This window comes from Stegodyphus dumicola, chromosome 8 (genome assembly GCF_044657685.1).
Source record: "Stegodyphus dumicola isolate Sdum_Otavi_A_Nest chromosome 8, ASM4465768v1".
NCBI lineage: Eukaryota > Metazoa > Arthropoda > Arachnida > Araneae > Eresidae > Stegodyphus > Stegodyphus dumicola.
In genome coordinates this window covers 127,285,608-127,309,676 of record NC_140775.1, presented here as the reverse complement: position 1 = coordinate 127,309,676, position 24,069 = coordinate 127,285,608, and the positions used below count along the sequence as shown (strand labels likewise).

The 24,069-nt window shown below is 30.3% G+C and overlaps 1 protein-coding gene across 1 annotated transcript in view; it reads right to left on the bottom strand.

The window, feature by feature from the left end:
- Positions 1–24,062, bottom strand: part of LOC118194795 (RING-type E3 ubiquitin-protein ligase PPIL2) — a 114,008-nt gene extending 89,946 nt beyond the window's left edge. The window contains exons 1-5 of the mRNA XM_035365998.2: positions 23,905–24,062; positions 15,902–15,951; positions 6,691–6,805; positions 6,239–6,290; positions 1,651–1,794 (exon numbers count right to left, since the gene is read on the bottom strand). Coding sequence (XP_035221889.1) covers positions 1,651–1,794; positions 6,239–6,290; positions 6,691–6,805; positions 15,902–15,951; positions 23,905–23,936 — 393 coding nt within the window. The 5' untranslated portion in view covers positions 23,937–24,062. The remainder of the gene's footprint in view (positions 1–1,650; positions 1,795–6,238; positions 6,291–6,690; positions 6,806–15,901; positions 15,952–23,904) is intronic.
- Positions 24,063–24,069: the final 7 nt, after the last annotated feature.

Sequence of the window (24,069 nt, the reverse complement as noted above, 5' to 3'; positions counted from 1 at the left end):
GAAGTTTCAAAACATTTACCTGGTTCTCAGATATATTTGTTGTTAAATATACACTGTTGTGACCTTTAATTATTAAATTCATATGCAAAAAACGTAAGACCTGTATTAAACTTTTCAGTTTTTTTAAAAATCACAATGCTCAAGAAAATGAAACGCGGTGTTATTATAAACCATCCTATTCACAAATATCGAAAAGCTTAAATTAGTAGATTATGAAAACAAAATTCAGCAGATCATTGTTTTTCAAAACCATACTGAAGATAAGAAAAAGGGTCTTTTAAAACACAACTGCAAACATGTGCACACTCTGGAACATAAAAAGAATAGACATAAAAAACATAAAAGTTTTTTGTAAGATGATTTTCTTCAAAAGTTAAATAAGTCTGAAATAGGGCAGCAATCAAAATGAATGCATGCACAGCAATGGAAAGCTACCTTAAACTGTGAATGCACCAACCATTATCACTCATCATTTTTCAATTTAGGTGTGTTTTTCATATAAAATTTTGATTCAAGAATATACCATTAAACCAAGGTTGGGCAATACTTGATGATCTTTTGCAGATCTATTATTTATAGGATGCAATGGAATGGGAAGGGAAACATTGCCAACATTTCTTTTAGAAATTACAATTAAAAAGTAACATTAAAAAATTTACAAATATGCCAAAAATAAGATCTGTTCTTATTGGTCATCAAGTGTATACTATTTCATCTTCAAATAAAAATTTAGAGATGAAATGTTTTCCCTCTAAGCTAATTTTTTTATCAGCCTTTTTAAAAATATTCATATGTCATTGTTTAGTTTCTAAATTAATTTAAGCTGTTAAAAATGACATGACTATATTCTTCAGCAGATGCACCTGCTTTCTAGCATATCTAATGTTTTCAGCTTAGGTTGATTGTTAATATAATCTTGCATACATATGCACATATACACTATAACTATAGATGAAAACTCCTACTGCTAATATTGGTATTTTTGATTTTTGTACAAAATAGGGTAAGAAAGAGATTAAAATATTATCAATTAGGATTTCATTATGGACCAGATTAAGCAATTAGAAGGGTCCCATTTGGCCCATAGGCTGACTTCTACCCACCTTGGCTTTAAAATATGAAATAAGGAAAAGGGAATCCATAGTAAAAGACAGTTAAAATACTTTCAAGATAAAGTTACAATTCAGGGCTGCAATAATGAACAGAACATATCCTTAAGCAGCATGCACTATTTCAGGCTATATTTTGTGCCAACATTTATTTTTGAGAATGATTTAAAAGGGTTATGCTTTCTCATAACATGAATTTTTCAGAGGGAGATAAGCAAAACAGAACATTTCAGAAGTCAATATTCCACCAATCATAAATATATTCTCACTATCTGAAATTTAAATTCATTACTTGTACAAATTACAAAGTAATATGAAAAAGTGAATGTTACTATCTGTATCATAGAAGGTTGTCACTCTGCAAATTATTTCATAACACTTTCATGACTGAAGACTGATTTTCAAAGAAGTCTTAAACTTAAATATTTTAACAAAAACATATGCTAACAAAATGAAACATATAATTTACGTGTTTCTAAATGTATGTACAATTAAGGTTTTTTTTTACATTTAAAGGTACAGTTAAAAAAATCATAATTACCTCATATGAAAATACATTTCCAGTTGTTCTTATTGCCACAATGTGTGAATTCTCATTGAAAACTTTGAACAAAACAGGGCAGTGATAAAATCCATCTGAATTTTTGGTAAAATTCAGTTTCAGCAAAGATTTTGAATCTAAAGGCTAAAAGAGAAAACTTTGCAAACTATTATACAAACATACATGATTATAATTTAATTACACATTTAAATTTATTTAAAAAGCACGATAAACTATTCTCTGGTAAAAACTATTATCATCTATAAATCGTACCTTCTGGTAAAAGACTTGAATTAGATAAACTAGCTTTTCTTTTATTACATTACACATAAAGTTAGATGAAATGAATACTGAAATATGGGAAAAAAACTAAAAATGAAAACACCAACCAAAATATTTTGCTTTATCTCAGTTGTTACCTTTAAAGTAAAGGATAATTTTACTCATCCTCCTCTACAATTCCCCCTTTCCTTGAATTACTTTTTACAAGAAACTGACTTTTTCCAAACAAAATTATTTTTAATTAGAAAAAAAGACACACAAATTTAAATTTATCAGATAATTTCGAAATTACTAAAAAAGTATAAATTTTGCCCTGCCAAAAAAATCTAAATAAGCCTTCCAAACAGAGACATATGCATTAAAGAACATTCAGGAAAACATTCACTTTAAAGAACATTCACTTTATTTCAAACATCTATTACTTAACATTGCAAAAGATAGCTGCTAACAACTTATTATACATGATATTCTAAAATCAGCTATAATTTCTGCAATCAGACATGCTGCATGGAAAATGCATAAAATTTTATTTTTTGGGATACAGAATCACTACATCACAAAGAAGATTATAGCTAGACTCATGGTATAAACTGCAACAGTACCAGATACTGTCATTTTTAATGCTGCTAATTTAAAATGAGAGTCCATAAATAAGAAGAAATTTTTAATTTGGAGCAAAATTCATAGTTTCTAATTTTGATAAAAGGTCATTCTAAGAAATAAATGCTTAATAGATTATATGCACTCAATGAAGTACGAGTACTATGTACTCAATAAATGGCCAATTAGAATTTGAGTGCATGTTCAATATTTTACCTGCTAATTAATAATAAATATATGAAACTGTTCCATCTCCTTACGTTTAAAAAGAAAATTAGCCTTTAGTAAAGCAAAACTAAAATTATTCAAAAAATAAATTTAAGAATGTGACTATTTTCTTTTTAAAGAGGAAAATATATTATAATCAAACCCTACTATAATGAAATTCAAGGAATTAAAAATAGTTTACTACATCTAATCTGACACACACAGAAAAAGGATCATCTTACAAAATGGTGTAAAAATCAACTGAAGAAACAACAAAAAACTGATTCGCATTGCCATAGCATTAAAAAAAGTGAGTAACTCTACTTAAAAAAAAAAAAAAAAAATCATATTACAGGTTAATTATAATTATTATTGTATGCAATTATTAAAATTTTTTACACTGCTTTTCAGTTTTACTATATGTTAATTATTTTAAAAGCTTAATTACTTAACATAGAAGTCATCGAGATTAGTGTTTCTCAACTGGATTTACTCCAATGACTGGTAAAATAATATTTTGGTATGTTCTTGCGGACCGGTAAGTTTAATAATTCGAACCATTGGCACAATTTTTGGACAGATAGCTGATTTTTGCCAGATATCTGGATATTTCGCGGACCGGCAAATATTCCTTACGGATCGATGCCAGTCCGTGGACGGTCAATTGAGAAACACCGATCTAGATCTCACCTTCTAATTACATAGTTTTATTCAAAACAAATATTTATAATTATCAATAATCCTTTTATCCATAAAAAATTATAAATAAAAAAATATTCATGAATTTACTTTTAATTTTAATTTGTGCTAAACTTCTGAGCACAAAAACAGTCTCTAATTCTGTACAGGTTGTACGAAAATTTTATAAATATTTTTGTTTCAAAACTTAAAAGATGTTAATCACAGTATCAATCATAGTAACTGTAGAACCATTTTTGGTTCTACAGTTTAATTGAATAGTTTTTTTTTTTTCTTTTTTTTCTTTTTTTTAATGACATACATCATAGCATTGCCATCCATGGTAGTAAAGAATTTGCTTCCACTGTGGTGCGGAGTGTATTGTGTTTTTCAACTTTTCATAAACATCAGAACAAGAATCATTGATATTAGCAATTCTCATTTTAAGTGCTGCTGCAATAGCTTCAACAAATGAATCTTTGTAGCAATATTATCATTGAAGATTTTGAAAAGCTTTATCTCACATTCTGAAAACAAAGAAGCACAATTTTTTCTAAATATCAGCAATAAGCAAATCCTCATTTTTATCATCCTCCTTTTCAGCATCCTTCTTTGTTCAACTAACACACCAAAAACAATTCAAAATGTGCAATTTTTCACCAAGTTATCAAGACTAACAAGTTATCAAGATTAGTGCTGTTATTACATTGAGAAATGAAGTGGTATAATCTACTTGATTGTCCTACTTTCCAAAATGAACTGCTTCCTCCAGTAATATTTTACGCTCCTGATCTCATTTTGGTCCAGCATTGCAACTGAGAACACAATTATTCCTTGGAAAGTTGCAGTTGGGGAGGGGGCGGCATGAAAGTAACTTTAATCTATTAAAAGTTTTGGACACCAATGCATGTAGTATGTTCAAAAGAAGTGTATGTCAATAAAGAATAGAGTATTTCACTTTTGGAGTTAAGAGTTCTTCATCCCATTTTCATAATTCTCCCTCAAATAATTCTGATAAAATCCATATCTTTGAATTAGCTTTACAGGCAGAAGTTTTCTATTTTTTAGCATTTTGACTTTTCCCATTCTCTAATCACCAAAATTCTATATCAGTCAATGTCATTTATACTGGCACACAAAAGAATTGCGATTGGCAATTCTGACAGATTTTGCTAGAGCATCTTTGGTTTTTAAATTTTAAAATCTGTTTTGGCATCATCTTTTTTAGAACAATCCAGCTTCACTGGTGCTGAAAATACCTTTTCCTTTGCACTGATGACATACAGCTTTCCAATAGTTTTTTGTCCAGGTTCTTGACATCTATTTTGGAAACAATTTCTAGTTCTCCAACAATATTGTTGTGCTTCATAAACTTATATAACTAGTCATTTCAGTACAAAAAGGCAGACTCTCCAAAGATATTGATAAATTTATTGGCCTTTAATTACAAGCTTTTTTTCCGCATATTGGTAGATTGTGGTTTCTTTGAATAGTGAACCATACTGGCAATGTTTCTTCAACATCCTCATACTTGCTCTTTCTCAACTCATTCCTCGTATCCAACTTTTTTCTATGAGTACAAACTATCTAGTTTTGATTTTTTCACAATACTTACTATATAAACTGTAATCCAGGTAATTTGTAATTTACTTAAATTAATTCTTTATTTTTTGAATAACATTCACATTATCTTCAATAAATCACTCTACATTTACAACTTAACATACAGATGAACTTTTAGTACAAACAGTTTCTCCAATGCAGAGTTAAATAACAGAATACGTGAAGCTTTACCATCTAGAAGATACTAAAAGTGAAGACATTAAACATAGCAAAGTAAACATAGTAATCTGTCTGTCAATGAGACGATATTCATTTTTCCCAGAATATGTATGACTGATTGTAAAGCAAAGGTGCAATAGCTTTTATAAAAAATATTCTAAATCCTTCAAAAAATATAATGCAAAAAGTCCTATTCAGAAGACACAATCTGGTCAATATTTTAAAGAGTGAAACAAAATAAGCTGATGAGTATAAAAAATGTTTTTGAAACACAAATCACCACTCGCCCGAAGTTCAAATCGCCTGAAATTCATAAGAATCTATTCAGTACTTCCTCTTTACCTGAAAAGCAAAAATTTCGAAATTTTCATCATCATATCAGCTTTGAACAAAGCTATGTCTGACAGCTCAATCAAAAAACTTGAATACAGAATCCATTTAAGTTACTTGGTTCAATGGTCATATACTGGTTCTCCAACCACTCCATATGACACTTGCCTGCCAAAAGTATTTGTTTAGAACGTGAAGATAAAAGAAGTGTAACATAAGAAAATTTTCGGCTAACCTAACATGAATCAAATATGGATTCTAACATCCTAAACATGGAGTATTTTAAGGGTTAGTAATATTCAGTTGAAATTTGCAGAAATTCTGAGAAACATCATTATGAAAAATACAAAAAAAAAGTTATAAAAGTTCATTATATTTGATTTTTATTTATTTGAAAGTTCATTACAGTAGGATAAAACTGCACCGCGCATACAGAAAATTAGATGGGACAAAGAATTCCTTGTTATGTCCAAGGGTTCGGTATCAACCAGATTCACAGCAGTGGAATTTGGTTATATTTTCAGATCCTTCAAAATATTTGAAAATTAAATAAATATTAAATAAATCTGACATTTGCTCATAATAACATAAAATCACAGCAGATGGAAATAATGTGCTAAACAGAAATATTACTCTGTGAAAAGCAACGCAAGACAAATTTCAACCTATGTTAATAAATGATGTATCTAAAAAATGGAAAAATACATACCTTTCCTGTGGCGGGATCAATATGATATTTCTTAAGAAATGGAACTATATGCCTAAAAGGTGCATAAAAGGTGCATTGTAAAAGTTTTAGAATATGAATAATATATACATCTTTTGATATAGCACAACTTTAGCACAATAAAAAGCTGAAGATTAATAGATAAAAAAATTATGTATTATTTTATACTAATTTAATTTCATTAATAAAGTAAATATTAAGTACAGGGTAATCCAACTATAATTACAGCAAAAGCTTTTTAAACCAAAAACATTTTACATAATAAAATTTAAACAGAAACAAAAGGAAGAGCAATTGTAGTGCTTAATATAATTGCATTAGCAGTATTTGATAAAATGCTTAGTTTAGCATAAAATTATTAGAATAATAAGAAAAAGGAAAGAAAGAATATGCTTAATAAAATGCTAAGGTTCTTTAATGAAATTGAAACTTACATAAGATCATATATAGTGCCATCTGGAGTACATAAGGGATGTTCAAATGGTTGCAAAGATAAAGCACAATGGTCAAAAGGTAGCCGCCGAAATTCCGCGCCACCAGTATTTGCAACTATTAAAGATATTAAAATATTAATTAAAAAAATATCTGAAAGGTTTCAGATTTTAAATTACGTCCAAAGGGGTATTTTTTTAACATTGTGTGTGTTACATTTATTTATTAACTATCACATTTTTCACACTTAAACCATAAAATTCAGTTCAACAGCAATATTGCAAAATAATTTTTTAATGAGCATATCTTTAGAATTTCCAATACAGAGACTCGTGCACTGGAGAGAAAAATGTTTTTTCTGTACAACATTGCCATTGCTCGCTTTAAAATCCTCGAGTTTGTTAATAAAAAATTCGTTTAAGTTTTTCAAAATATGAAATCGATAATAAAACAAATTCCAAATTTCAAATTTGGTCTTCCAGATGCCCATATTCATAGGAGGATTACATCATTTAAAATTCGATGGCTCTATGCACTGTTTTTTTATCACAATGCGAGAAATATATATACATTTAAGCAGATTTTTCATTATTTCATTTCTTCAAATATAATGCAGGACTCTAACATTTGGTGGCAAAAGTTTGAAAAGTGAAACGAACATTTATAGTAACGCAAAATCGCAAAACGAAAACAATAGTCATTCAGGGACAAAGCCCCTTTGGACTAAAAACATACACACAATTAATTTTGGTGCAAATAAAATAAGCGCTATAACATTTATTTTATGCTCAATCAATAAAACTTATGTTTTAAATTCATAACATATTGAAGAATTAAAAGGTACATGTGGTTAGAATGAAGTTAAAACTGAAATACATTGTTCTAGATACACTAAAACCACATTTACACATTTAGTACAAATAAGTAAAATTAGAAGCTATGGCAGATGATTCATTGAATGAAGCAATAGAAGAAGGGGAACTTAGTTCAGTAATCCGATCATCCCAGCTCTAACTGACGAAGTAGATGAGTTGTCTAAGAAATTTCACCTATTTTTACTTACATTGAGACAAAATTTTATTTTGTTTATAAATTCATAACCTTTTCAAATAGTTTTAAAATATTAAACACAGACATAGGGAAAGCATGCAAACCTTATAGCAAAATTCAGTTTCAGAATCTGCTAATTTTACTTAAATACTCTATCCACTTTTACAGACATTTTTTAAATTAATTTTCTGTCGATCTTTTCTTGAATAGTAGCGATGTGCATTAGATTAATACTTGAAAAGCATGCAGCATTTAATTAAAATCAATATCAATTAAATCAATTTTTTGCCTAAATTTAATCTGTACCAAACATTTTAGCCCAATAATAACAGAAATAACAGAATAATCAAAATGACAACTGCAATAAAACTATGTTTAGCCCTAAAAATTTCAGAACACTGTCCTATATATGTCCTACTGTCCATTTAATTAAAGAAAATAGATAATTGATTTAATCATGCAGGAACTGAATCAGAATGATGTCACTCAAAAACATTTTTACTCAAATTTCATTAAACTCTTCCTCAAAGAAATCTTTTTAATCTTTACAAAAGTATAATTCCCAATAAAATGAATGCAGTGCTTCTGGTTCCTAATACTGTGCAAATAAAATCAGAAAACTGTAATGTAAAAATTTTGTTTTTTTTCTGTTAGCAGGAACCCACTTAATGATAAACATAAATGCTAGCGCAAAATCTAACTAATGATGGTAATCATAATGATACATAACTCTTCATGAAAGGAATAACTACTTTAATTTGTCATGAATATCCGAGATATGGACTTGTTGTATTTCGGCGATCTTTCTAGATGTAATACTTTTCTAGATATTACACCATAAGTTTAAATCTACAGGCATGTAGAAATTATTAAATTAAAAATATGAAATCCTGGTTTATGAAATAATGAAGTATTTATGATCTAAAGGATATCAAAATTTACAAACAAACAAAAAAGCTGTATATTTATTTGTTTACTTTATTAAACATTTCTTTCAATGTAACTTGTTTAAGGTGCTTTACTTTTTGTGCTAATACTTTTTTCTTTAATTCTGTAGACACGTAATTTCCTCTTAAGTTACAAAATCCCATTATCCAAGTCCTGTAACTGCTGTATCGAGGATTCTGACTAACTTGTCAATCAAAATTTTTTCATTTTTTCATTTCCTCTCTGTCACTTTCTTTACTATCAATAGTGATATTTTCTGGATCTACAGATTTCGCTGTTTTTTAATTGATTGATTATTGAGGTATTGTCATTGCAGTGAAAAACTTCTGTTATATCGTTTTCATATATTACCGCTTTTCCACATTTCTTTACCAAATCCATTAACTAGAAAATTTCCCCTTCAGTTTGTGATGTCTGAAAACCTTCAAATTCGATGGTATCATCATCATCTTCACCACGAAATATGGTAGCTGGCTGTAAGTCAAGCATTTTAAAAAATATCTGGAGACATAATTTATAGTTTATTTCTGGTATGTTTACATGATTGCTAAAGTAACTATAATAGAGATTCTAAGACTAATGTTAAGAAATAATTACTCAGTAATAGTTTGATTTGTAAAACAATAGTACCGAATTGCTGCATATATTTTGATTTTCCAAGTAATGGATATATATATAAATTGCAATAAGAGTTAAATAAATAAGTTTTTTTTTTTCTAGATCAATCAATGGTTAATTCATTTTGTGTGCTCATGATTTTCCCCAGTTTATTTCTAAAATTGATTTTAGGGTTAATCCAGACTAAACACAATGCAAAATGATAATTTTTATTGATACCAGTATCTTATTGTTGAAATGAGTATTTTTAGTGTTGTGGTCAACTAGTAGGTTACCTTATTGGTAATTTTAAAAACGACACAACAAAATTGATATCCTCCCACAATTTTGTGATGCTTCACACAGCAGATTTCAAGCAGATGCATGCTAAATTATTTTTTTAATTATGAATAGTTTGGCCATTATGCAAGAAATTTAACATGGATTTTAAAACGGCTACTTTATATTTGCATTTCAGTGCACATACTATTCTAATATTCATAGGCATACAGTTTGGGGGAAACAATAATACGGACATGTTATCTTTCACTAAAACTCTGTATGAGCTTCTGAATTGAAGCATGAGCTGAACAGTTGATCAGGACAATTTTTGCAGCATCAGATAAACCAACTGATTTCAAATGTTGCTAAGCCTCGAGTATGAAATAATTTTCAAACCAGCATTCATTAGCACTTGTTTCACACATACTCTTTTAGTATTTGCATGATATATAACAGGGAGAATCTTCACTCCTTTAAATGCTTGAGGTCAAATTTTGTTTTCCGATAACAAAAAGTAAACACTTTAGCATTTACACATTCTAAAATTGTTAGTCTCACTTTGGAATCTGACACCAGTTGGAGGCTTTTCTGTAGATGTTGCCGAGGTATTTCATGGTACATATTGTCAGAGAGACAAGTTTCATCAGCATTGTAAATTTTTTCTGGAGATATCTTTTTACTATTAACGAGTTCAATGAATTCATCTGCAAATAGTTCAGCAACATCAGTATCAGCTAAAGCTTTTTCATCTGAAATTTTTAATTGCCTTACACCATGGTGATTTTTAAATTAGGTTAACCAACCTGTTGAATATGTGCACTCAGCTTTTAAATTCATTTCTTTATGAGATTATCGGATCTTAACAATATCCCGCTACAGCAAATATCGTCTGCACAAACAGTTCACATTGTCATGTTTAACCATATTTTGTCAAACAATTCTTGGCATTTGAAAGAAAGATACTTATTTTAGAGCTATGCTATGAAATAAATAAATTTAAAAAAAAATATTTTAACTGTGCTATGAAATTTGTAAAAAATATAGTGTTATCATTAAGTATAAGATGTCTGAAATGGAGCTATCACACTACCAGATTAGAACCATCATGTACTTCCAGTTCTGTAGCAAAAAGTCAGAAAGTCACCAAATCATGTGCACAGCTTTATGTACTAATGTTACATCATATGACACTGTGAAGTTTTGGTATCAAAAGTTCAAACCAAGGACTATGGCATTCAAGAAGCAGAGCACTCTGACCAACCTACTGTTGCTGATGAGGCCCGTCTGCAAGAACTTGTGGAAGAAGATCAGTATGCAACTAGTGGACAGCTTGCTAAGGAGTTAGACGTTAATGCCATGTCCATTTAGTTGCGCTGTGCATTGCATAAACTTGAACGAGTTCAATTGTTGGGTGCGCATGAGTGGACTTAAGCAGATAAAGACAGACGTGTTCAGGCCTGCACTAATCTACTCGAATATTAGCAGAAATACAAAATTCTGGACTGGATCGTCACTTTTGATAAAAGTAAATTTACTTTAACAACACAGGCCGAAAAGGCAATTGGACACCCTTGACAAAAAGACACTGAAGGTGCAGAAACACTTAATTCACTATTCTGCTAAGTTTCAAATGCAAACAAATATGGCTGCTATGGTATAGAAAAATAGGCTTAGCCACAATTAAACTACTTTTAAATTGTTGATAATTCTACAACTATTGCATGCAGATTAACTAAAGGCATAAAACTCTTAATCGGATGATAAGAACAACATAATTCAGTCATTTTGTCATTTTTAAAGTAAAACACATACAATTTACTAACATATAAGAATAAAAAAACTGAGCTCAGTGAGCTGAGTAACAGAGAGGGTATATATATATATAATTTGGCACTACTCTTATATATGCTCTCAAATTGCCAAATGCGGCGATATGTGTTGTGCATTGGTTTTTCGCACGGTTGTGTGTTCTGCGATGGTTTTGGGGGCGACATTGGTTTCTATGGCAACCCCTTTTACATTGACACTTGGATTTTACTGTTGTAAAATTTTAGTCGCGTGCCTGGTACAACTACTTTTTCGGGTGGCTGGAAATTCTACAAGTATTTAGGAGAAGAAAGTTTTGAACATTTATTTGTGAAAGATAGTATCAATTTTGTGGACAGTGAGTCTGGCTGTCACATAAATACGACAGAGATTATATGGCAACATGTTAAAGCTACCTTGCCTACTTATAATCGGAAACGCGATTTTGAATTTTATTTGTTGGTTTATATATTTTCCCATCATTGTTCTGAAATGGAAGAAGATGCTTTTAACAAATTTATGGTGAAATTGTTTTGGTGATGTTTGAAATTGGTATTTCTGCTGTTCAAAGAAGCATTCATTCATGGTAAGTGCATTTTATTTTATTCTTGTTCTTGTTTTGTAGACTGTTATGTTCATTGTTTTTTTAGTACGAATTTCTGTTGTTATTGTTATTTTTTTTTTTTTTTTTTTTTGAATTCCTAGAAATTTATTTGTTATTTTAGTTTATTCTGTTGATTAGGGCGCAATGCCTAGATTGTGCAATTCGTAGAGATGTTTTTTAAAATTTAAACAGAATGCTGTGTACATGGTATTTTTGAAATTTACTGTTTTTAATTTATTAAAGCGAGGTGTGCGTAGTTTGTAGTTTCCTTTACTGCTTAGATTGTGCAATTCATAGATTTTTTTTAATGTTTAAACTGAATGCTGTGTACATGGTATTCTTTGAAATTTATTGTTGTTACGTTAATTCATTAAAGCGAGGTGTGGGTAGTTCGTAGATTCCTTTGCTTCCTAGATTGTGCAATTCACAGATGTTTTTTTAAGTTTAAACAGAACACCGTGTACATGGTATTCTTTGAAACTGATTGTTGTTAAGTTAATTTATTTAAGCTAGGTGTGCGTAGTTCATAGATTCCTTCATTGCATAGATTGTACAATTCCGTGATGTTTTTTCAAGTTAAAACATATCACTGTGTACATGGATTCTTGTCAAATATTTTTGGTTAGAAACTTTACGTTTTAGCTTTCTAAATTTTTTGTTTTTGTTTTGGACTTTTAGCTTAAATTGTGTGTTTAAAACATGGTTTTAGCATTTGCAAAAACCGCTTTTTTGGAAACATTTTAGGCTTAAAGTTCGAAATGCAAACTAAAAATTTAGATAGTAATATGGCACTGTGGAGTTTCTCACCAAAAATATTTGGCGAGAAATTTATCACCAAGCGAGGGCGTATATAAGAGTAGTTCCTATAATTTATATACTTTTGGTGCAACCAATTGCAATAAAAAAAAACTGAGCTCACGAAGCTGAAGTAACAGAATGGCTTCATATATACACTTCTGGTGCAGCCAATTGCAACCAAAAAGGGAGGCACACAACTACATGTTATAGTAGTCCCACATAAAAAAATTTCAATGATCTGAGGCTCCTCGTTTTTGAGTTATGCAAGATACGTACATATGTCATGAAAAAAAGTGATTGCGATTCCATTTTAAATCCGTTTTTGGAAAAAGAGTCCTTTATTCTCTCTTTATGTACAGATGTCATGCAAAAACATTGTTAAATTGCATTCAATAGCAATCAAAATGGATATTTTCATTGAGAAATGGTAACCGGAATTTTTCATGATTACAATACTTCCTTAACTTCATACAAGGAAGTAAAAAACTGACCTCATCGAGACGGGAACTTTTTGAGTGGACAATTGCAACAAAAAAGGGAGCTGCACAACTACATGTTACAGCAGTCCCATACACAAAATTTTAACATTCTGAAGCTACTCATTTTTGAGTTAAGCAAGATACAAATGTACACAGGTACAGATGTCACCAAAAAACACTCTTTTAAATTAATTTTAAATCCATTTTACAATTCCTTTTGGAAAAAAAAGTCCTTTTTTCTAAACATATGTACAGATGTCATGGAAAAACATCATTCAAATGGATTCAAGAGCAGTCAACATGGATATTTTCATTGGAATATGATACCTGAAATTTTTTGCAATTACAATACTTCCTTTATTTTGAACATGGAAGTAAAAAGAATGAATGACATACAATTGCAAAAAAATATTTACTACATAAATACATTGTTAGGTATTTATTTATATTAACCAGTTATTTTACGTTATGTATTTTTACGGTCATTTCATACTTTTTTCCTGCCAGTATGCAAATTTTAGTTTGCGCGTGATAGTATTTGAATAGACGAGGTTAAATGAGGTAGAAAGAGACAGTATTTAACGGAAGGTTTTAGATTGCTTAGACACAGCATGTTCCACCTGCTGAGGGCGACATTACTACTTGAATTTTTACGATAGCAGTCCTGTCTTTAGCGCTGTTTTACTCTTGCCAGCAGTGCTTGGCCGATGTAGGTTTGAGCCAACTCGCATGTCTGTTTAGCCTTTGGGTAATGCCATATATGCTAGTTTGTTTTGTAAATATGAGAACTGCCTTCTGTTCAACTATGCAGTGTTCTTAATAAAATGGTCTTTTACACCCTTCTTACATCTCTGTGTGATTAAGGTCCATTTGAAAAAAGTTAGGAAGACTGTGATTTTTTTTTTTTTTTTTTTTTTTTTTTTTTTAAGAAACAGAAATAGGTAACAGACAGTGGAAAACACTAATCAGGCCAAAAAATATTTTGATAGAAGTGATATGCAAATGTTTAATGATGTTTTACAGGAAGCGCAACATGAAAAGACAGCCAGCCAGTAACAATGGCAAAGTTTCACTAACATTGCAAATATACACTCCTGGAAAAAAGAGATGGGGAACTGCAAATAGAGAGGAAAATCCAAAAATATTAAGATTGGAAACAGACACTAGAAGGAACAAGACACCAAGGAAACAACCAAAAGTACAAATATCCAGGAGTTCCAGTGAACAACCTATAGACAACCAACATACACACAAAGTGTTGAAAGAAAGTCAAGTGCTTATTCTGAAGTACAATGACGGACCCGTACTGAAGGTTCTATGGAAGAAGTGCCCAGCAAAGGAAATTCCAACACCACAGAGGAGGCCACAAAAGTTCCAGCTATCTGGTTCGCCTAATTTGCCAGCTAAGAGGTCTAGTAGAAAGTCTAAGACTACATCTCCAATTTACGAAATGGCTAGCGAAGCCAGACTTCTTCAAGGACATGGAAAAGTTAGAAGATTCTGGGAAGAAGCCCAGGAGAGGAAATGGCAAATTCAACCAGATGGTGTAACATAGCCCTGGAGACAAAATAGAGAGCGACAAGCAGACCTCTTTCCCTCCTGGGAATAATTTATTACCAAACAAATGGAGGAATTCTGAAAAACTAAAAGAGAAGTGAATCTTTTTTACCTTAACAAGATCGTCAAAGACCTTCATTACAATTACTTAAATTCTGGCAGGGAAAACTGTAAGGTATTTATTTATATTAACCAGTTATTTTATAGTGCATATCTTTACTATCATTTCTCCCTTTATGTTTACTTGCCAAAAAGCAAATTTTAGATCATGTATATTTAAATGAGAAAGAGACAGGGGCTTAAAGGGAGGCTTTAGATTGCTTAGATAGAGCATATTCTGCCTGCTGAAGGCCATGTTACTAGTTGAATTTTTATGATAGCAGTCTGTCGTCAGTGTTGCTTTACTCTTGCAATAGTGCTTGTCATCTTGGTATAGGTTTGACCCAACGTGTGAGGTAATTATTTCTGTATAGCATTTGGCAAATTTATGACTTAGATTTAGTTTGAATTTCAATTCTATCTTTTGAGTTATGCAATAAATGCTGGCTGGTTTTGTGAGCACAAGAAGTGCTTTCAGTTCAATTATATTGAGCTCATAATTAAAAGAGCCTCTTACACTCTTATGTCTCTGTGTGATTAATTCGATATAGTGACATGTCATGATCATTTTTTTTTTTTTTTTTTTTTTTTCAAGAGTCTTGACTTAGTATATGCTACTCAAAACAGTGAAACTATACAAATATATTTTAGATTTTAATTACTTATCTCAAAAAATCTATCAATAAACCTACTTTATTCTCCTACTTTATTTATGAAGAAATATTATTTCTGTAGAAATTTCTCTCAGTTTCTTCCACGGCAGCATATTTTAAAAGTGACTTGAAGACAAAACATATTCTCCTTTATTAATAAAAACCATTGGAACTAGAATGCATGAAAAAAGGGCAACACTGCTAGTTAAAAATAAAGAACTGTTATACACATGATTGCCAAAGTTTGGTCATATTCTGAAAATTTGGCACATTCTGCTAATGTGGGCACTAATACCTAAATATTTAAATTTGAAACATTTAAAAAAAAAAAAAAAAATACCAGTTTTCTTTCCACCATAAAATTGACTCCATTCTGTTGCAGTCAGGTACCTAAATAATAAAAACAAAAAGTATTAGAAGATAAATGCCATAAAAACCATGTACATGCAATGAAAGTTTTTATTACATAATTTTAATTTTTATGCACTATTTTCAAAATAAACATTATATATGAGTGAATTATTATCTTTTGATAATAAAATAGGAAAACCTGAATGGCAAAAACAAATTATAGTCTATTCATAAAGAAAGACTGGAAATAAGTAAAAGCAGACAAGTTTGATAATAACTGCGAAATCATGGAGCATATAAATGCTTGTAGACATTCTGCAGTCTCTTCACTGGAAATTTGAGCATTTTTCTAATGTTTTAAAGGTACTTTCCCGTTTTGCCGGCACAGGTGATAAATTCGCCAATAATGGTACAACTGACGCCAAACGTAATATCCTCGTTGGTAACCTTTTACGTCTCATTTTCAAAACAATTCGCAGCCATTTCTTATCAGATTGATTGTTTCTTTCAATACTGGCATATAATTACATAGAATTTTTACCAGATAGTTCAATTTTATGCCCTAAGGCCATTCATGGTAATTAAGTCAATTAGGAAGCAATCACACCACTCACCCGAAGGCGAAAAATGGCAAGGGTTAAATTCATCAATTCTAATGAGAATGCACTAGTGAAGTAAAGCACTACGGTTTTACATAATTTCTGATCGTACGAATTGAAATAATTCTTGCATTTAAACTTGTATTCCAAATTAAGATTTAACTCAAAATTAATGTAGATAATTACTGAGAGAATTAGATTTTTGTAGCTTAGTTTACGTGAGATGAGATCACTTGGTGTCACGTGATATGAACCGTCGAATCAGGATGCTGAAACATGAAAGCATAGTCAATTCTTAAATTAAAGTCTTTTTACAAATTTGTTGTCTTTATTTATTGGCTATTTACACAATTTTAAACGATATTAAAATGTTTGAGTTCAAAATAAAAAAATTTTTAGAACTAACATTTGTTAACATTTTTTATGTGTATACTGTCACTGATGTTGTGTCACAAAAAAGTCTGCTTGGCGAGATTTGTGCCGGCAAAGCAGAAAACTACCATTTTAAATTACATTGGCTTAGAAATGCTTCGTATTTAAAATTACAAAATTTTACAAATATTTCATATTTTAAATGAAACAAGATGCATGTAATATGAGGTGAACAAGAATCCAAGAACAGATAATTCTTATTTCAAGAAGAAATAAATATATTTTTCCTATTTACATTCAGCTTATCAATTAACAGGAAACATCGGTTAGAAATGAATTTAGGATACCCCTTGCATTATCGTGAAATTGCTATTTCATTTATCGCCAAGTTGTTTCATTTATGGTAGCCTGAGTAGTTGAATGTTATGGAAACCCTATTATGACATAATCACTGCGGTAAATTCGTAAGGGCTTGTGTGTGTGTGTGTGTGTTAGGAAGTATATTGCTTGTTTCGTGGTTTAGACTGTAAAATGACCGAATCTGGGAAGATTTATTTAAAGTTTCTGTACGATTTGGAAAGGAAGGGAAATAGAGCATTACTTGACTGGCGTGTAAATGAAAGTTTACTTAGTAGCCATTTTAAGGTGTCCTGTTTCTAGGGAGCAAATGGGTATGGTTGAACTTCGTTACGAAGGATATTTTTTATTCTTATTTTGGGAATTTATGCAGCGATGCCAGTATACAGATTCTAAATCAGATAATTTTAGGAAGTTTTGGGATGCTGTTAAAGAATTTTTGGTTGATCTTTACAATATGGTAACTGGTAGTTTGGCGACATTTTGGAGGCGATAAAGGTTACTACCTGGGACTTTGGTAATAATGTGAGCAGTACTCAGTTCCGATTACGCATTATTTTGCATGAGGGAAATGAGAGATCATGGGATATGTCATGTGATATTAATGGACGAATTACGGTTCTTTAATCGGAAAAGGTGGGAAATCGGGAAAAAATCTGGAAATTTTGTATTTAGCTTTATTCTGTGTTGTATGAAACAGTGTTGGTTAATTTTTGGATCCCATGGCCCTAACTAAAGTGAATTCGAAATGGGTATTTAGGCATTGTGATAAAGAGAAGTTTGCTTTTTATTTAGCGGAGGAAGTATGGAGGAAAAATTCGCAGAAAAAATCTTTCAATAATTTTATTGAATGAATTAGAAAAGTGTATCCGCCACGTAATCAAGATTCTGAAGAAGATTAGGTAAGTTAGTATTTTTAATTATTTGAGGATATTATTTTTATGCATTGTTCTAAATGTAAGGTGGAAAGGAATTTGGTATTATTGGAAAAATTGTTATTAGCAATGATTTAATTTAAAGTAATTAGGATTGTAAGGTAATTTTTATTAATTTAATGTATGTGCTCATTTATATTTTAAGTAGTGTTTTTGAATTTAATTATATTTTAATGAAATGATAGTTATTTTGTGAATTTTATGTTTGTAGGAATTTGGTATACGTTTTAGTTGAAGTAAACGTGCATGGAAATAATTTAAATATCTGACACTAAGTATTTGTAATGGTTGCGGTATGAATTCGTTGGTGACGTTTATAATATAATAAATAATTTAGAGGTAAAAGTTTTTGGATATTTTATTTATTTTATATGTGGAAATGTTCATATTTGAAAAGGGTAAATACTTTTTCGCGATCAGGTAATTTCATATATGTTCTTTTTACTGGGTTTAAAGATTGAGAAAATTGTCATGTATTTTCGTGAAATTTTTCTAATTTATGAGAAAAAAGCAGTGTACATGGATATAGTGAAGAGTAGGCGCAATGCCATTTTTGTGCAATTCTGGGATGTTTTTTTAAGTAAAAATAAGTCGACGTGTACATGGTTTAGTGATATTTTAATTAAATGATAGTTATTTTGTGAATTTTATGTTTGTAGGAATTTGGTATACGTTTAAGTTGAAGTAAACGTGCATGGAAATAATTTAAATATTTGATACTAAGTATTTGTAATGCTTGCGGTATGAATTCGTTGGTGACGTGTATAATGTAATAGATGATTTAGAGGTAAAAGTTTTTGGATATTTTATGTATTTTATATGTGGAAATGTTCATATTTGGAAAGGGTAAATACTTTTTCGCGATCAGGTAATTTCATATATGTTCTTTTTACCGGGTTTAAAGATTGAGAAAATTGTCATGTATTTTCGTGAAATTTTTCTAATTTATGAGAAAAAAGCAGTGTACATGTATATAGTGAAGAGTGTGCGCAATGCCATTTTTGTGCAATTCTGGGATGTTTTTTTAAGTAAAAATAAGTCGGCTTGTACATGGTTTATGTGTATGTGTTATTTTGAAAAACGCGTAAGGAGTATGGTATTGTGCACTTTTTCCCAATTTTGCAGTGAATATTTGTCATGATTAAGCAGTTTTGTTTGATAAAATTTCTAGCATAGCATTAATTCTAGTAGATTGTTGGAAGAAGTGTTCAGTAGATAAAAAGAAAAGAAACATGTCTTTACTTCGTGAAGACAAAATGGCGGCGGGGAAAAAAAATAGAGGGTTGCTGTAGGAGAGTTGGTTGCCAAATTTTCGCCAAAAAAATCGCCAAGTTACCATAATGTAAAGATCAACCGAATTTTCTTTGGCTGAAGAAGTGTGAATTCGTAAATAAGGTAAGTGGATATTTCCTTTGTGTAGTGCAAAGATGAATTTCCTTTTTCATGTTATTTCAATGTTTGATTTAAAATGTAGTTTATTGAGATTATATATTTTTTTGTTGGCTGCTGCTTTGACTTTTGAAGTGCATATAGTTCGATGTGTACATGGACAAACTCAAGGGAGTGCGCAAAGCCTAGTTTATGCAATTCTCTGATTTTTTTTTTAAGTGAAAATAGGTCAATGTGTACATGGATAAAGTCAAGGAAGTGCACATTACCATATTTGTGCAATTATGGGATTTTTTTTAAGTGAAAATAAGTCGATGTCTACATGGATACCGAGTTTGTGCAATTCTCTCTCTCTTTTTTTTTTTTTTTTTTTTTTTTTTTTGCTTTGTGTAGCAGCGATTTAGTCTAGTTTGTGCAACTCTATGATGTTTTTTTAAGTGAAAATCGGTCGATGTGTACATGGGTAAAGTCAATGGAGTGCGCAATGCCATTTTTATGCAAATGTGGGATTTTTTTTTTAAATGTGAAAATAGGTCGATGTTGAACATGGATACAGAGTTTGTGCAATTCTTTGTCTTGTTATTTTGGCTTGCGTAACACGCCAAAATAACACGTCAAAGAATTGCACAAACTCGGTATCAATGTATCGCCAAGGGGTATCCTTAAATATACTTTTACTGAAATATCATTTCAGACTATTCTCAAATTAGAAAAATACTCACAATACTCTGAAAATGAATTTGGAATTATTTATATAAGCAGTTTACAATTTTACGTGTAATAATCCATGCTGACACATTTTCCTGTTGAGATAAAATTCAAAAATATTTAAATCTTTTTTTTTTTTTTTTTTTTCAGTTATATAACATCTTGTTTACTAATTTACTTGTAACGGCATTTTTTTTTTTGTAACGTTAAAAATAACACATCATAAATTTTATTAATTGAAATCTTTTCAATTTATAGTTATATTTCAGATAATGCATTACAATGATGCATGATTAAATTAATAAACTTAGTTACTAGCTTTAATTACTTATTTTCAGCTCATTTTATGATTAAGAATTTACAAAAATTACACACATTTTAATTCCTAGCTGTGCTGATTTATTAACATTAAATTTAGCTCTTACAACCTATAAAGTATTGAATAGAATGAATAATTCATTTTCCTCAGTTAATTTTTGCTGCCTATCGTTATTTTTTAACCCTTTGACATGCAGTGGTTGCGCCCTGAAACCACCAGTTTTCGAATTTTTTTCTCCTCTTCTTTCCGAAATTGTTGAGAGAAAATTGATTGATTACTGATCTTTTACCTCTAAATAACACAAAATGACTGCAGAATCATACATGTGTTAGGTCTTAGTATTTCAAATCAGATGCCTTTTAATTTCTTTTAATTTTAAAATTTCTTTTCAATGAAACAAAATAACTTCCTTTTATTAATATAAAAACTTTAAATTTCAAAAGTTATTCATCGCACATCATGATTTCTATCATACACAATAAAAAATAGCAATAATTAAACTGCATATATAAAAAAACTCATCTATATGTATGGCATTTGCTTTGTGGTTTCAGGGCGCGATCACTGCCCCACTAGAGCATTGTGTCAAAATGGCTCGCTGGTCACACCTTGAAACCACTGCTGGTTGATCTTTACATTATGGTAACTTGGCGTTTTTTTGGCGAAAATTTGGCGACCAACTCTCCTACAGCAACCCTCTATTTTTTTTTTCCCGCCGCCATTTTGTCTTCACGAAGTAAAGACATGTTTCTTTTCTTTTTATCTACTGAACACTTCTTCCAACAATCTACTAGCCGAATTACACTTATGCTAGAAATTTTATCTAACAAAACTGCTTAATCATGACAAATATTCACTGCAAAATTGGGAAAAAGTGCACAATACCATACTCCTTACGCGTTTTTCAAAATAACACATACACATAAACCATGTACAAGCCGACTTATTTTTACTTAAAAAAACATCCCAGAATTGCACAAAAATGGCATTGCGCACACTCTTCACTATATACATGTACACTGCTTTTTTCTCATAAATTAGAAAAATTTCACGAAAATACATGACAATTTTCTCAATCTTTAAACCCGGTAAAAAGAACATATATGAAATTACCTGATCGCGAAAAAGTTTTTACCCTTTCCAAATATGAACATTTCCACATATAAAATAAATAAAATATCCAAAAACTTTTACCTCTAAATCATCTATTACATTATACACGTCACCAATGAATTCATACCGCAAGCATTACAAATACTTAGTATCAAATATTTAAATTATTTCCATGCACGTTTACTTCAACTTAAACGTATACCAAATTCCTACAAACATAAAATTCACAAAATAACTATCATTTAATTAAAATATCACTAAACCATGTACACGTCGACTTATTTTTACTTAAAAAAACATCCCAGAATTGCACAAAAATTTCATTGCGCACACTCTTCACTATATCCATGTACACTGCTTTTTTCTCATAAATTAGAAAAATTTCACGAAAATACATGACAATTTTCTCAATCTTTAAACCCAGTAAAAAGAACATATATGAAATGACCTGATCGCGAAAAAGTATGTACCCTTTCCAAATATGAACATTTCCACATATAAAATAAATAAAATATCCAAAAACTTTTACCTCTAAATCATCTATTACATTATACACGTCACCAACGAATTCATACCGCAAGCATTACAAATACTTAGTGTCAGATATTTAAATTATTTCCATGCACGTTTACTTCAACTAAAACGTATACCAAATTCCTACAAACATAAAATTCACAAAATAACTATCATTTAATTAAAATATAATTAAATTCAAAAACACTACTTAAAGTATAAATGAGCACATACATTAAATTAATACATACATAAAAACCCATTTCGAATTCACTTTAGTTACGGCCATGGGATCCAAAAATTCATGAACACTGTTTCACACAACACAGAATAAAGCCAAATACAAAATTTCCAGATTTTTTCCCGATTTCCCCCCTTTTCCGATTAAAGAACCATAATTCGTCCATTAATATCACATGACATATCCCATGATCTCTTATTTCCCTCACACAAAATAATGCGTAATCGGAACTGAGTACTGCTCACATTATTACCAAAGTGCCAGGTAGTAACCTTTATCGCCTCCAAAATGTCGCCAAACTACCAGTTACCATATTGTAAAGATCAACCCCACTGCTCTTCACAATGGCATTTCTTGCTTCTCAAATAGGAATGTTTATTTTTACCCAGATATAGATAAGGGGTTTTGAAACCAGAGTTATTTCATTACTAAACAATTCATGCACCTGCTTAGTAAAAATGTCTTTCTTTTCCAGAGACTTTTCTCTGACCTCAACACACTTGTTCCCAGCGCTTAAAGTTTTATTTAAATTTAAAATATTTTCTGAATATTTTGGGATGAAATACGAATAAAATAAGTATGAATGGGAAATGAATGATTCGTTCCAAAGCCAAAAAGACCAAGCTCCCCTCCCCCCCCCCCATTAACATAAAAAAACACAAATTTCTTGTGCCAGATGAAAAAAACTAAATAATGCTATATACCAGTGAAATTAAGATCCAGGCAGTGTACATTTCATAGCACAAGGAAGAAAACTCATAGAAGATACATGTGTGAAACGTGCAATGTGGGTCTATGCACGTACCAAAAAAGACAAAACATGCTTTGAACAGTATCACAAAAAAATTCATTCTTTGAAATTAAAAAAAAAAAAAAAAAAAACCACCGAGTCTTTTTTTTTTATCCTTATTTTACTTAGTTTCTTTATCCATTTAGTCAAATGTCCTTATTATGTAGGCACTTATATTTTCACTGCTATAAAAAAATTACATAAATGTTTATTTTTTTAATTTTTTCTGAAGAATTACTTTGCAAAATAATTTTAAAAAATTATATATAATGCAATTCTTATATACATTTTTTTAAAATTCCTAAATTTCGTCATTTATTGGAAACGCGAACGGAGAAGGTAAGTTTTTTTTTTTTTTTTTCCTACTACCTCAGTAAAGTGTCAAAGTCCTAGACTCTCGGTGGTTTCACGGTGCGACCACCACCCACAGAACAATGGACAAGAGTAGATTTTTTTTAATTCATATATTATTTGTCTCTACGATCATAATATTCAATTTCTAGAGTTTTTAGTTAAAAAATTTATAAAAATAATATCGCGCGCGTCAAAAGGGTTAAGCTGGTTTAATCAACAGATTAATTCGCTTATGTGATCACATCTTTACTTTTATACAAATAGTTAAATATAAAGATACATATATATATTTATATACGCACATTTTGTCTTTTTGATGTTGTTTCTTCCCCATTTTCTCTAAATATCAGCAAACGTTGATTAAAAAAATTACTTTTAAAATATCTTTTCTAAATACCACACAATATTTTTACCAAAACGTTTTTCTTTCCTACAAAATAACGGAATTCGTTGTTGACAGGTTATCT